Raw genomic sequence first — 14,113 nt, forward strand, 5'->3', positions numbered from 1 at the left:
GGAGAAATCAGGGAAAACCAGGATTGATTAGCAAGATGGAGATGCTTTGAACACAAAAATTCACATCATAAACATCTGTATGATCATTAAAGAGCGTGCACATTGAGTTCTGAGCTTCCTCAGGGTCAAAACAAAAATAAAATATAGACAATTCGGTTATGAACATCTTACAGGCTCTAAAGTGGAGAGTGAAAATAGTGAACAATATTCTCATTAATAGCTGTTCAAAAAATAGTGTGTTTCACATGGCTCTTTCTTACAACATCCCAACTTAGAAGCCAAGGGCATCAGTTGTGAAAGGTGAGTACTGGTGGTGGTGGTCATTAAATAATATATAGGTCCCATTTTCCTTTTCTGCACTGGTCGTATTTAATGCTATGTATCTTTCAGACTGAGACAAGATATAAGTGCAGTTGATTGCTTAAATTAGAAATTGTGATCAAGGATTTTGATTGGCAAAGGCTGCTTACTGGCTGCCTGGAGTAAGAGAATATGAGTTATATCTTCTTAGAACATACCAGTTTGTTTAGTGTTAACAGGAGAAATTTGCCTACATTACATGCCATTAAATACTTGATTGTTTAAAAAAATATTTTTTAAAAACTTTATTTGAAAAGCAGAGTTACACAGAGAGAGAGATCCTCCATCTGCTGGTTCACTCCCAAATGGCTACAGGGGCTGGACTGGCCAGGCCAAAGCCAGGAGCCTGGGACGCCATGTGGGACTCCCATGTGAGTGCAGGGGTCCAAGTACTGACGTTATCCTCCACTGCTTTCCCAGGTGCATTAGCAGGGAACTGGACTGGAAGCAGAGAAACTAGAATGCCAACTAGCCCTCATATGGGATGTTAGCATTGCAGGTGGCAGCTTAAACTGCTGCGCCACAGCACCTGCCCTGAAAGATAATTTTGGATTGGATAACTTTCACTTCCTCATTCCATCCAAAACCCATTTACCCACACATGGAAGTGAAATAAAAAGTATATTCATGAGTGAAAATTATTTTTAAGTATGTTAGTTATTCCAAACTTGTGAAATTTAGATAAACCAGATTGGATTTCCCACCATGTATGGGGCAGTTGTTTCCTGAACTTTATTATAACTTATTTTCTCCATGTGAGAGGAAGCTATAGTGTTTTAATACATTGAATCAGTACCTTATGTCCATTTGAGAATCAAGAGTGAGTCTGAGTTTCAATCAGTAGAAGGTAAATAAGTAACATAGCATGACTTTATCAGATTCTGATATTTTATAAAAAATGGAGATACCATAAAAATAAAGGTGTTTTCTCTAGGGTGAGGCTTGTCTGTTGCATTGCCGTTGTGCTGACCCCTGCAATTTCCCCAAATGCAAAATTTGTGGTAGTGGTGGACTGTGTTCCTGCTCTAAGTAAATAAATAAAAAAGAATGGGTCTTTAGTACCTGGAAATCACTGTTTCCAATAAGACTTTATTGTCAGTGACCCAGCTCAAATACCCTTCCCCCCTTTTTTTAAATAAAGCAGCAATAAAACTTAATGCAACCTGGTAGGAAGTTAAGATTATTTCTGACTCTGTGTTGTTCAGTAATCACAGCTGAGAAAGTCAGACTTGGGCTAATGTACTGGTCTAGTGTTAGGCCATCTGCTTGAGACCTGACTTCTTTCAAATCCAGTCTGATTTCTTTGAGATCCTTGTGGTCTGTGATACGTTTTAGGATATAATACTTATGTTCTGTAAATGATGGGGAAAATTTGTTTGCATATAATTGTATGTGATTAAATAAGATTACTCGGGATTATGTACAGAATTTTCTGTGCACACACGTTACTTCCCTCAGATTATGTTGTTGTGAAGATGGTTTGAAGATGGGTGGTGTGTGGTCCTGATACGGGTGGTGAGGCTGAGAACTGAGTGGAAGTGGGAGTTTCAACAGTAGGCTTATCTCATTCAAGAACTACTCTGTGGGAAGTGGAAAGCAAGGGCAAAGAGAGCCAAATTGCAGGAGTGTCTGTGGGCAGCAGCAGGGACACTGCTGTCCACCTCAGTCCTCCTGCCCCTGAAAGGGAAGTGCAGGTGGGAATGACTTTTTGTGTCTTTTACTACTACTACAAAATGAAGTGCTGATATCACAAAGATTGTGGATATAGTTTTAAAAACAAGGGTACTATAAAGGAGGTAACTTGATATTTTTGTGGTTTATTCTCAAATGTTCTTCTAATTCTTTATTGTCACTGAAGTCTTGATGGGTCATTTGAAGCTGTAGGTGTGGAGTCAAATAATCTCACAAGCTCCAGCATCTCAAGCAGTTAGGTGCATGCCACATTCATGCCATTTTTGTGATTTGTGAATGACATTAAGGATGGCTTTAGGGGAGGTGTCTAGATGGTACCAAGGGTCAGCTGTGAACAAATAGCGACAGCTTTTTGGTTTGTTTTTGAGTTTTAACTTGCCTAGTTTAGTCAGCTTTGCCTAATTTTCTCCAGAGTATGTCTAGCCATGTTGGTAATTTTGGTGATTGACCTGTGTATGTGTATGCATGTCATCAAATGCACATTTTGTTTGAATTAGGTTAATGTCACAATATTCAGAAAATTTCTGTGTTTTCAATTTTTAAAAAATTGACACATTTTTTGGTTAGACTGAACTGAGGTAAATGGGTCTCTTGTGCATGTCATTGTAGTACTAATAAATTGTTAGGTATTTGCAGTAAAGTTAACATGTTAATTTATGCCCTGTAAATGAATATGAGACACTATTGCTGGGAAAACTGTATAGTGTGCATAATAATTGCTGCATAAGAAACAAGCCTTACTCCAAATAACTTTTTTTGCTAGTTCACACTTCTGAGCAGTCTGCTCCATAGCTGCAGAGAATCTAGGGACTGTAGAATTTTAGTGATAAACCAGATTATAAAACAAACATGATTACAGTTAGGAGTAAACTTTGGCAGTTTCATATGTTCTCTTTTTTACTACTTTTGAAAGAAGCATTTGAGGATGTGCTTTTGAGTATCAATCTAATATTATCTGTATTCTCAGATACTAGTTTACAGTTTTGTGGACTGAGTCTAAAACAGAAAATGACTTCGGAGACCTCTTTCTTTCTTTCTTTCTTTTTTTTTTTCTGCCAGGCAGAGTTAGAGAAAGAGACAGAGAGTTATAGACAGAGACAGAGAGAAAGGTCTTCCTTCCATTGGTTCACTCCCCAAATGGCAGCTACAGCCGGCACTCGCCGATCCAAAGCCAGGAGCTGGGTACTTCCTCCCGGTCTCCCATGCGGGTGCAGGAACCCAAGAATTTGGGCCATCCTCCACTGCCCTCCTGGGCCAAAGCAGAGAGCTGTACTGGAAGAGGAGCAACCGGGACTAGTATCCAGCACCCCAACCAGGACTAGAACCCGGGGTGCCAGCACTGCAGGTTGAGGATTAGCCAAGTGAGCCACGATGCCAGTGTTCAGAGACCTTTTGAGTCCCATCAAGACCAAATACTACCCATGATGAGTAGTATGGACGTTTTTTTTATTTGTGCAGGGACAATTTGTAAATCCAAATATCTTGTTGACAAGATTGCCTAATGTTTTCTATAGTATGTAAATGCACCCTTACTTCCTATAAAGAAATTTAAAATCTATTAATGCCTAAGAGAACTAACAATATTCTTAAGGCTTATTTGTTCACTAGTATCCAATAAGTTAAATTCAGCAAGTCTATATTGTGTGCTGTGTGGCAGGGTAAGCAGTGAATAAGACTCATTCAACAAATAGTACTTCATATGGAGAGTCATAAGGACTTCCACAAGGAAGCAGGGTTTCTACTTTAGAGATGAGTAGGAGTTATCAAGGGGAATACTAGGATAAAGTCTCCTGTGTGCCATAATCTAAGTACTCCAGGTAGAGAAAGAGCTTGGAGGTTTGAGAAATCAGAAAGACCTGGGAAAGAGAGAGAAAGAGTAGAGAGGAAGAGCAGTGGTTTAGGATGTTACTGAGCCATGTTTAGGATTTATGATCGTCATGGTGTTAGGGCAGTGAGGCCATTGAAGGACTAGGGCAGGGAAATTACATTACCAGTCACTTGTAATGTGACTTGTTGTGGGAACATAGAATTGAAATCTGTGATATAAGGTCAGGTAGGGTTTAGAGATCAGGAGTATGGGTACTGGCAGAGTGTTCCCTGTGGGCTGCAAGCTCATGTATTTTAGCAAACTGGGAGACAGCTGCCTCAGAGGTGCATACTGTAGGGGAGAGAACAAGACATTAGAGTCAGACTGACCTGGTTTTCAATCAAACCCACCCGTCTAGCACTTGTTAGGAGGGGCAGGTTACCCAACCTTGCTGTGCCCCACTGCCCTCTGCCAAAATGTGAAGACACGTCAACCACCCAGTTTATTTTGAGGATGAAATGAGAAAAGAAGTGTAAAGCCCTTGGTAGAATGCCTGGCTCATAGTAGGTGCTTAAGTCTTAGTTCCTTTTTCGTTTCCTATTTAATTTTCTTTGTACCCAACTTTAGTGTCTGTAATAGTAATGAGGTAGAAACCTTACTAGTGAGCCAGTTAGTCTTAATAGGTGAGTTGGAACAAGCGTGGTTGAATTTCTCATCTTCATGTATAGATTATGAAAACAGAGATTCTCGAGTACTGAGCACTTCATCTTTTAGAAATACTAACCCACATGACTACCCTTATAGACATACAAAGTAGTTTGTGACAGATTTAAAATAATAGTTAATAAATACTTTTATATATAATCCAGTGATGGATTTTCTACAGGAAAACATGTGGCCACTTATTCATCCATTTAACATTTACTAAGCACCATTTTAGTCCTAGGTCCTATATAATGTGGGAAACTGACAGGTGAACAGATCATTAATTCTTATATACCATAGATAGTATCATGCTGTGGGAAATCACAAGGTGTGCCAAGAGAATTGGACCATGTGTCCAGGCCCCACTTCTGATTCAAACTTCCTGCTAATGTACACCTCTAGTTGATAATAAGGTAAACTACAAATATCTTGACTGCTGTCCACTCTTGAGTAATAATCCCATTACAATTCAAACGTTTTTACTCAGGTTTTATAAGTAGCAGTTCACATAAACCTCTGACAGACTCTTACAGCATTATTCAAGGGCAAGTGTGCATCTCTGATTGTACCATTAACTCCACCTGTAAAGATAGGAGAGTAAGACAAAGACAGAACGCAGACTCCAGCCAGAGCAGGTTTATTTAGAGAATAAACCTGAGAGAGAGAGAGCTACCTGCAAACTCAGCAGAGAGCATGCCTTTTCACACCAACTAGTGGCTTATATAGCTTGAAGTAAGTTGGCAGGCCAGGAATGCAGCTCCGGAGTGTGCCCCCCGCCCCCAGTCATGCAGGTAAGAGGCCAAAATGGACTGAGGCTTTTGTCCTTGCTCCATCACCACCAATTTGTACAAATAGGTAATCCTGCTTGTTTCTCATTATAGGGATGGATAATCTTGAAGATGACTGCTTTTCTCAATTATATGAACATTGTACACTAAACAGTGTGCAGTCTTTCCCTGTATCTGCGTTAGATGAAGCAGCTGGTTCTAGACCGTTCATCTGCACTGCTTTTGAGTGTAGCATGATGGGAGGTAGTAGCTCTGTCTTGTATTTTGCTTTACTTCTTTGCATGTGAACCTGCTCAACTTCATCTTTACAGTAGACTTCTGGGGTTTGTTTGCTCTCTCTTTCCCACCTCCCAAAGTCGCATGACTCAGAAAGGCACAAGAGAGTAAGGGATATGATGCAAATATCTAGTGGCCCTTTCTCCAAATGAGAAAATACCTTTTGTTTTTAAGTACTATCATTTGTTGAGTACCCATGTGCCATATACTTTATGTATATTCTCTTACTTAATCCAGGTTATCCTGAGAGGAATGAATAATTATCTCCCTTTGTTTTAAAAACTGGGCTCTGAAAAATAAGTATTTTTGCTTTTAGCCGTATGCCACTTAATAGCAAAGTTAGGATTTGACTTTAGGTCTATCTGTAAAATTCCTTGTGTTGTATAAACTTGCTCACTTTTGCATCATAGTTAGAAAATTCTTAGGACTAATTCTAAATTTGTGAGTTTCTTAACTTTCTAGCTTCTTTGCAGCTTTCTTTGTAAAGTGAGGGCATTAAGCTGAATCTTTTTCTTTTTTAAAAATTTTCTTATTTATTTGAAAGGCAGAGTTACAGAGAGGCAGAGGCAAGGAGAGGGAGGCTGTCTTAAATCCACTGGTTCATTCCCCAGATGGCCGCAACGGCCTGAGCTGCACCGATCCAAAGCTAGGAGCCAGGAGCTTCTTCCGGAACGCCCACATGGGTGCAGGGGCCCAAGGATGTGGCCATGTTCTACTGCTTTCCCAGGCCATAGCAGAGAGCAGGATCAGAAGTGGAGCAGCTGGGACTTGAACTAGCACCCATATGGGATGCTGGCACTGCAGGCAGCAGCTCTACCCACTACCCTACAGTGCCAGCCCTTGAGCAGAATCTTTAAAGTCACTTTTAGGAGTCAAACTCTGTGATTCTTTGGTTCTTATTTTCATTCAAGCAGAGAATATTTAGAGCTTGGGAGCTGCCAGTTTGGTTTACAGTGAATACCGTTAGTCTGATGATGTTTTGACACCATCACTCTGTGGAGATGTAGAAGAGGCATAAATGGGAGCCTGGGTTAAAAGAGGGTACATCATGTCAACTGCTGATTCACAAAAGAAAACCTGAAAAAGAATTCCCTGGCAGCTGAGGAGCATAACAGACATGCGCTGAGTGGAACTGGGTAATTGTCTTTCAGACATCAACATCATTTAACTTCAAAAGGTTACTGTGCCTGAGTGAGTTTCTGTGTGTCTGTCTCAAGACCTTGGGGATTGCGCTTGATGATAGAATGATGACTTGGTTTCACTTCTTTTAGGTTACCGGAAGGACACAGTGATTACCAACATAGACAAGCTAATGAGATGAGATGACATGACTTAAAAACATGGTAGTAGCATTGTAATGTCTTCATTCCATTCATGTAGTACCTTTGTCTTGAAGGTGCTCTACTAATAATAACATTGAGAAAATAAGCCATTTTAAAATGTCAAAAATTGGAGAGTAAGAAAAATGGCTAGGAGAAAATCCACAGAAAGGAAGTGGTGGGACCCAGTGATCACTGCTCAGCGCAGCAGGGTAGTGACTCCCACTGAATTCCGTGACGCACCCGTGGTGCTGGGAATGGGTTTAGTGCTCGCCATTCTGCATCCTGTGGCTGTGACAGTAAAGATGATGGGCTTTGTTGTCAAATGGACCTGTCCCTGATGCTCCTAGCTGTTGGATTGACACAAATTACCTAAATATTCTTGACACCAGTTTTTGTTTTTAAATCATTGAGATGGTATTATTTATACTTGCTCTGTTAGGATTTTCCTGAGCATTAACATAAATGAGCTGTAGAAATAAATAGTTCAGTGCCAGGCACATGTAAGTGCATCATAAACACTAGCTTATGCTCTGAATGTGTCCAACTGTAGTGATTGGGATGCAGTTATAGGTGCTAGCAGCAGTTTCTCTGTGGTTCAAAAAATGAAGCTTCTGGAATGGTAAGAATCTTCATTTACTTTTGTTACTTGATTTAGTAAAGTATAATCTGTACTTCACAGAGTAGCATTAGAATTCTAAAATGAAAATACAGCGACTATAGATAATAATCATTCTTCATATATTGACCACCAGCTGAAGAAATAAAAAGTCACAGAATTGAAATAAAGAACTGTGTTCTTCTCCTTATCCCTGGCCCCCAGGAGATAAGCACTGTCCTGGATTTGGTGTATCATTTCCTTTTATGTCTTTCTCTTATAATTATTGTTTACCTCAATTATTTTTACATATTTTGAATTTTTATATACATATTATTATATATTCTTCTGTAATTTGCTTTTCTCTATATTGTTGCTGAGATTTTTCTGTTATACTTACAGCTTTATTCGTGTATTTTAACTTCTATGTAGAGTGTAATGTTTTATGAATGAATATACCATTTTACTTTGTTTTCTGCTAACAAATGATTACCTGTCTCCATTTTTTAAAAAAATTATTTATTTATTTGAAAAGCAGAGTTAACAGAAAGGCAGGGGAAGAGAGAGAGGTCTTCCTTCCACTGGTTCACTCCTCATTTAGCTGCAATGACTGGAGCTGTGCCAATCCAAAGGCAGGAACCAGGAGTTTCTTCCGGGTCTCCCACACAGGTGCAGAGGCCCAAGGATTTGGGCCATCTGTCACTGTTTTCTCAGGCCATTAGCAAGAGAGCTGGATAGGAAGTAGAGCAGTCAGGACTTGAACCAACACCCATGTGGGATGCTGGCACTATAGGCAGTGGCTTTACTTGCTATGCCACAGTGCCGGCCCCATATCTCTGAACATTTCTATGTGCCTCTCACTGCCATACCTCCTCCCTCAGCCTAAGAAGTAATTAATAACCTGCATTTTGTTAATATTTGAGGATTTAAAATGGTTTAAATATCCTTATCCTTAAACAATATATTTGAGGGGCCACTGTCTGCAGCACCAGTATCCCATATGTGCACTGGTTCGAGTCCCAGCTGCTCCACTTCCTAACCAGCTCCCTGCTAATGTGCCTGGGAAAGCAGCAGAAGATGGCCCAAGTCCTTGGACCCCTGTACCTGAGTGGGAGACCCAGAAGAAGCTCCTGGCTTTGGATTGACTCAGCTCCGTCTGTTGCAGCCATTTGGGGAGTTTACCAGTAGATGGAAGACCTCTCTCTCTGACTCTCCCTTTCCTTCTCCCTCTCTTTAACTCTGCTTTTCAAATAAATAAATAAATAAATCTTTTTTTTTTTTAAAGCGTGTAATTAACATCCTCTTCTATGTCTTCTTGAACATATGGGTTGAGTTTCTCACAAACATACCTAGGGATGAAATAACGGGGGTGTAGGTAATGCATGTGCAAGTTTTTCTGGATATTTATACGTTACTGAATTATAGTTTGCTGAAAGACATAATTTTTTTATTTTTAATTTGACCCAAAAGTATAGAACTGATTTCTACCTTAATAGCTCTTTGGTCACGTCACATTCTTGGTATCTTATGAAGATTTTTGTATTTGTTGAGCTTGTTGCTGTATATCCTAACATAAGTGGCCAAAGTTCAGCAAAGTGTTAGTTTTCTAAGTATTCCACATGGGCTTGAAAATGTATTTTCTAACTTTTGGACATTGGGGTCTATGTGTGCTTATAAATCTCTAATTTTGCTGAATGTTTTGTTTGAGACAGTTATACAAGTATCCTTTATCCAAAATGCTTTGACCAGAAGTGTTCAGATTTCAGTGTTTTTCCAGTTTTGGAATGTTTGGGGTCCAGCACTGTGGCATAGTAGGCTAGGCCTCCACCTGTGGCATTGGCATCCCATATGGGTGGCAGTTCGTGTCCTGGCTGTTCATCTTCTGATCCAGCTCCATGCTTATGGCCTGGGAAAGCAGTGAAAGATGGCCCAAGTGCTTGAGCCTGGTAGGAGACCTGGAAGCAGCTCCTGGCTCCTGGCTTTGGCCATTTGGGGAGTGAACCAGCAGATGGAAGACCTCTCTCTCTGTTTCTGTCTCCCTCTCCCTGTCTGTAACTATCCCTCAAATAAATAAATATTTTTAAATATTAAAAAAATAATAGAAGGAATTGTTGCATAGACTACCCCAGCTGAACATCCATAATCTAAAAAACCCAAATGCAAAAAATTTTAAAGTGCTGGACATATAACTTTAGTGGAGAATTGCACACCTGACTTCACTGACAAGTTACAGTAAAAATGCTGGCACACAAAAAATAATATTTAACACATGAAGCATGAATTTAGTGTTTATACTTGGTCCTGTCCCCAAAATCTCTCATTGTGTGTGTATATATGCAAATATGCCAAAGTACAAAAACACCTGAAATCTAAAGTACTTTTTGTCCCAAATATTTTGAATAAAGAGTATTCAGTTTGCATTATGTAATAATCCTTTGTATCTTTGGTAATACTTTTTAACCTTAAAGTCTATATATCTGATAACATATATCAGCTAACTGGCTTCAGCTATGCTGGCTCTCTATTCATTTATATTTGCCTCCTACATTGTAAAATATACTTTATTATGTATTTTAAATATTCTGTGTCCTTATGTTTGTACTTTTAGTATAATGTTAGTGAATTGAATGTAGCCTGGGCTTTAGTCTGAGTTGTCTTCCTTTTTTGGTTTAGTCTGTTTACATTCGCCACCACTTTTGATATATTTATGCTTATTTCTACATTTTACTATGTGTTTTTTGTTCATCCTCCTTTTTTCTGTCCTCTGTTGGTTTGAGAAGCTTTGCTTTGTTTCTTTTTTCCTTCTACTGGTTACTCTTAAAATTTTTTACATGCCTCTTTGATTTTGCAAAGTTGAACATTAAAATCAGAATGTGATATTCTATTCATCTGAACAATTAAAGGACCTTAGAAAACTAACTCTAGTTGCTCCTACCAATGTCTGTCTGTCTTAAAGATTTATTTGTTTTTTTGAAAGTCAATGATGCAGAGGGAGAGGCAAAGAGATCTTCCATCTGCTGGTTCACTAGCCAGATGGCTACAGCAGCCAGGGCTGGAAGCTAGGAGCTTCATCCAGGTCTCCCAAACACTTGGGCCATCTTCCAGTGCTTTTCCCAGGCCATTAGCAAAGAGCCAGATTGGAAGTAGAGCAGCTGAGACTCGAACCGGTGGCCACATAGAATACAGCATCAGCCCCTGTGTGTGTTTTTTATTTCCTTTTTTTTTTTTTTTTTTTGACAGGCAGAGTGGATAGTGAGAGAGAGAGACAGAGAGAAAGATCTTCTTTTTTGCCATTGGTTCACCCTCCAATGGCCGCTGCAGCTGGCGCATTGCGCTGATCCGAAGCCAGGAGCCAGGTGCTTTTCCTGGTCTCCCATGCGGGTGCAGGGCCCAAGCACTTGGGCCATCCTCCACTGTCTTCCCAGGCCATAGCAGAGAGCTGGCCTGGAAGAGGGGCAACTGGGATAGAATCCGGCGCCCCGACCGGGACTAGAACCTGGTGTGCCGGTGCCGCAAGGAGGATTAGCCTGTTAAGCCAGGGCGCCAGCTATTTCCATTTTTATTAAAAATTTATTTATTCTATTTATAAGGTAGAATAACAGAGACAGAGAGAGGGAGAGACAGAACGAGATCATCCATCCTCTGGTTTGTTCCCCAAATAACTGCAATAGCTTGGGCTGTGCCAGGCTGAAGCCAAGAACTTAAAAGTCCTCTGGGGTCTCTTACATGGGCAGTAGGTACCCAAGTACTTGGGCCATCATCTGCTGCATCCAGGTGCATCTGCAGGAAGCTGGATTGGAAGCACAAAGCAACTGGGACTTGAACCAGGCACTTGATATGGATACATTTCCATTTTGTTTTATGACCCAAGTTAGTCTTTATTATTGCTGTTGTATTTAATTTCTATACTAATTTATATTGTTTTCTGATACTCACAAGCGATTATGAACTCCTTATTTAAACTGGTTTTCTCATTCTTCTTTAGATTTTCAAAAGAAACAACCAGATGATGATTCCGCTCCAAGTACAAGTACCAGCCAATCAGATTTGTTTCCTGAAGAGACCACCAGTGACAACAACAATACCTCGATAACCACACCAACTCTTAGTCCCAGCCAGCAGCCGCTTCCGACAGAACTGAATGTACCTTCACCGAATAAAGAGGAATGTAAGTGCCCAGATTCTGAGAGGTGGTAGCAGGAGCAACCTAGGAACTGTGTCGTGAGTTTCTTGTTCCTGTCTAATCCTAGAAAACAACCACAGTTCTTAGACGTGACCCAGATACAACAAGTTGAAGAAGTTTTAGCCATTATGTAGAGTTTAAGGTCTTCTTTAGGGATAGCTTTTTATATTAACTGTCAAGGTTCATGAGGTTTTTGAATCAGCTAGGGCAGTGGCTCTCACCCTGGCTGCACATTGGAATTCACTTGGGATTGTAGAATAATTTTGAACTTCAGCACTATTCTCTGATTCCAATTTAATTGGTCTGGAGGGAGGCCCAGGAATCTGTTCTTTTTAACTCTGTGGAGTATCAGTCCCTTTCTAAGGAACTTCATTGTGATGCAGAAGCCTAGACTTGAAGCCCTTACCCCTACCTACCCAGAAGTGGACTCTTTCTAAGCATTTCACTGAGATGATAACTCTGTGTACTTCCTGGCATGGGCTGTTTGAAAGGGGGTGGAGACGGTTTCTGTTACAGTCTTTAGTGATAGAATCCTGTAACGTGTGTGATAGGGAAGTCCCTTGTCTGCTTAACCTTTAGACTAGAAGCATTTCTTTTGGGGCACAACTATAACTGATAGGGTTTGTTGGAAAATATAGGAATATTATGGCTTAACAGTTTCTACTTCTCAAAAATTTTACTTAAAAAGGGACTGACGCTGTGGCGCAGTGGTCCTGGCATCCCATATGGGTGCAAATTTGATTCCCAGATGCTCCACTTCTGATCCAGCTCCTTGCTAATCTGCCTAGGAAATGAATGGGAGATGGCCCAAGTCCGTGGGCCCCTGTACCCACATGGGAGACCCAGAAGAGGCTCCTGGCTCCTGACTTCAGCCTGGCCTAGTCCCAGTTGTTGCAGCCATCTGGGGTGTTAACCAGTAGATAGACTCTCTATTTCTCTGGCTGTTCTTTTCTCTGTAACTCTTTCAAATAAATAAATAAATCTTTTTTAAAAAACTTAAATTTAGTGTTTCAAGCTTAGTGAAAATCTAAAAATGTGGTATGTTAGAATATTTTATTAACTTTGGAAAGATTAGCAGAGAAAAATATTTACCCAAATCTATCATGTACTACTGTACTTCATAATATTGAGAATATAAAGAAGGTCATAATCATGGTCCTCTAAGAATTTACTGTTTAGCAAGGGAAATTAAATATATTTGTTCTAGTGTATCAGTGAACTTTAACCAGGAGTGATCCCTCATCTGCCACCCCTACAACATCGATGGTATCTGGAGGCCAGGGAAGCTGCTAAATGCCTTACATTACATAGGACAGCCCTTCACAGCTAAGAAATATTTGGCTTGACATATGGGAAATGCTGAAGTTGAGAAACCATTGTCCGTGCTCGTGTACACTCATGTTAATAGGCCTTATGTATTAAAGACAGTGACTGGTGCTGGTTTGAGTCCCAACTTCACTTTAATCCAGCTCCTTGCTAATATGCCTCGGAAAGTAGCATAAGATAGTCCACATCTTTAGGCCCCTGCACCTACATGGGAGACCCAGATGAAGCTCCTGGCTCCTGGCTTCAGCCTGGCCCAGCCCTGACGGTTACGGCTGTTTGGGGAGTGAACAAGCAGATGGAAGAAGTTCTCCCACCCATCCATCTCTATCTCTTCTTCCTTGTCTATCTGTCTCTGCTTTTCAAGTAAGTAAAATAAATCTTTAAAAGATGAAATAAAGGTAGACTGTTGAAAAAGGGTATTGGTTTGGTATAGGAAGTCATGAGTATAAAGTGGTGCAAAGACTTTCTTAGCAGAGTAGAATAAGCAGTGGAAGAAAGCTGCATAGAGTTCCTTAATGGCAAGTGACTCCTTTAGGGCCACCTAGGGAGGAGAATGGAGGACAAAGCTGAAAAGGTAAATTATGGCCAAGCTATAAGACTTTAATGCCTTCTGTTTGGACTTTGAATAGTAGCCATGTTTATGAGCCAAGAAAGTGATAATACTACAGTTTGTTTTTTTGGAGAAGTAACCTGGCAGTACTGAAAACAGGAAGAATTATACTGGCAGAGAGAATTTTAAAAATGTTACAACTTGGGGCTGGCACTGTGGCATAGTGGGTAAAGCCGCCTGCAGTGTCGGCATCCCATATGGATGCCGGTTCAAGTCCTAGCTGCTCCTCTTGTGATGCAGCTCTCTGTTATGGTCTGGGAAAGCAGTAGAAGATGGCCCAAGTCCTTGGGCCCCTGCACCTGGGTGGAAGACCCGGAGGACACTCCTGGCTTTGGATCGGTGCAGCTCCAGCCGTTGCAGCTAACTGGGGAGTAAACCAGCAGTTGGAAGACCCCTCCCTCACTTCCCTCCCTCCCTCCCTTCCTCCCTCCCTTCCTCCCTTTCTCCCT

At 40.7% G+C, this 14,113-nt stretch overlaps 1 protein-coding gene across 2 annotated transcripts in view; it reads left to right on the top strand.

The window, feature by feature from the left end:
- Nucleotides 1-14,113, top strand: part of ZFAND3 (zinc finger AN1-type containing 3) — a 323,622-nt gene that overhangs the window by 234,549 nt on the left and 74,960 nt on the right. For both annotated transcript variants that reach the window (XM_062186051.1, XM_062186050.1), the window contains exon 3: nucleotides 11,531-11,713. In XM_062186051.1, the coding sequence (XP_062042035.1) occupies nucleotides 11,531-11,713 (183 nt within the window). The remainder of the gene's footprint in view (nucleotides 1-11,530; nucleotides 11,714-14,113) is intronic.

The sequence above is a fragment of the Lepus europaeus genome, chromosome 3 (assembly GCF_033115175.1).
Source record: "Lepus europaeus isolate LE1 chromosome 3, mLepTim1.pri, whole genome shotgun sequence".
Taxonomy (NCBI): domain Eukaryota; kingdom Metazoa; phylum Chordata; class Mammalia; order Lagomorpha; family Leporidae; genus Lepus; species Lepus europaeus.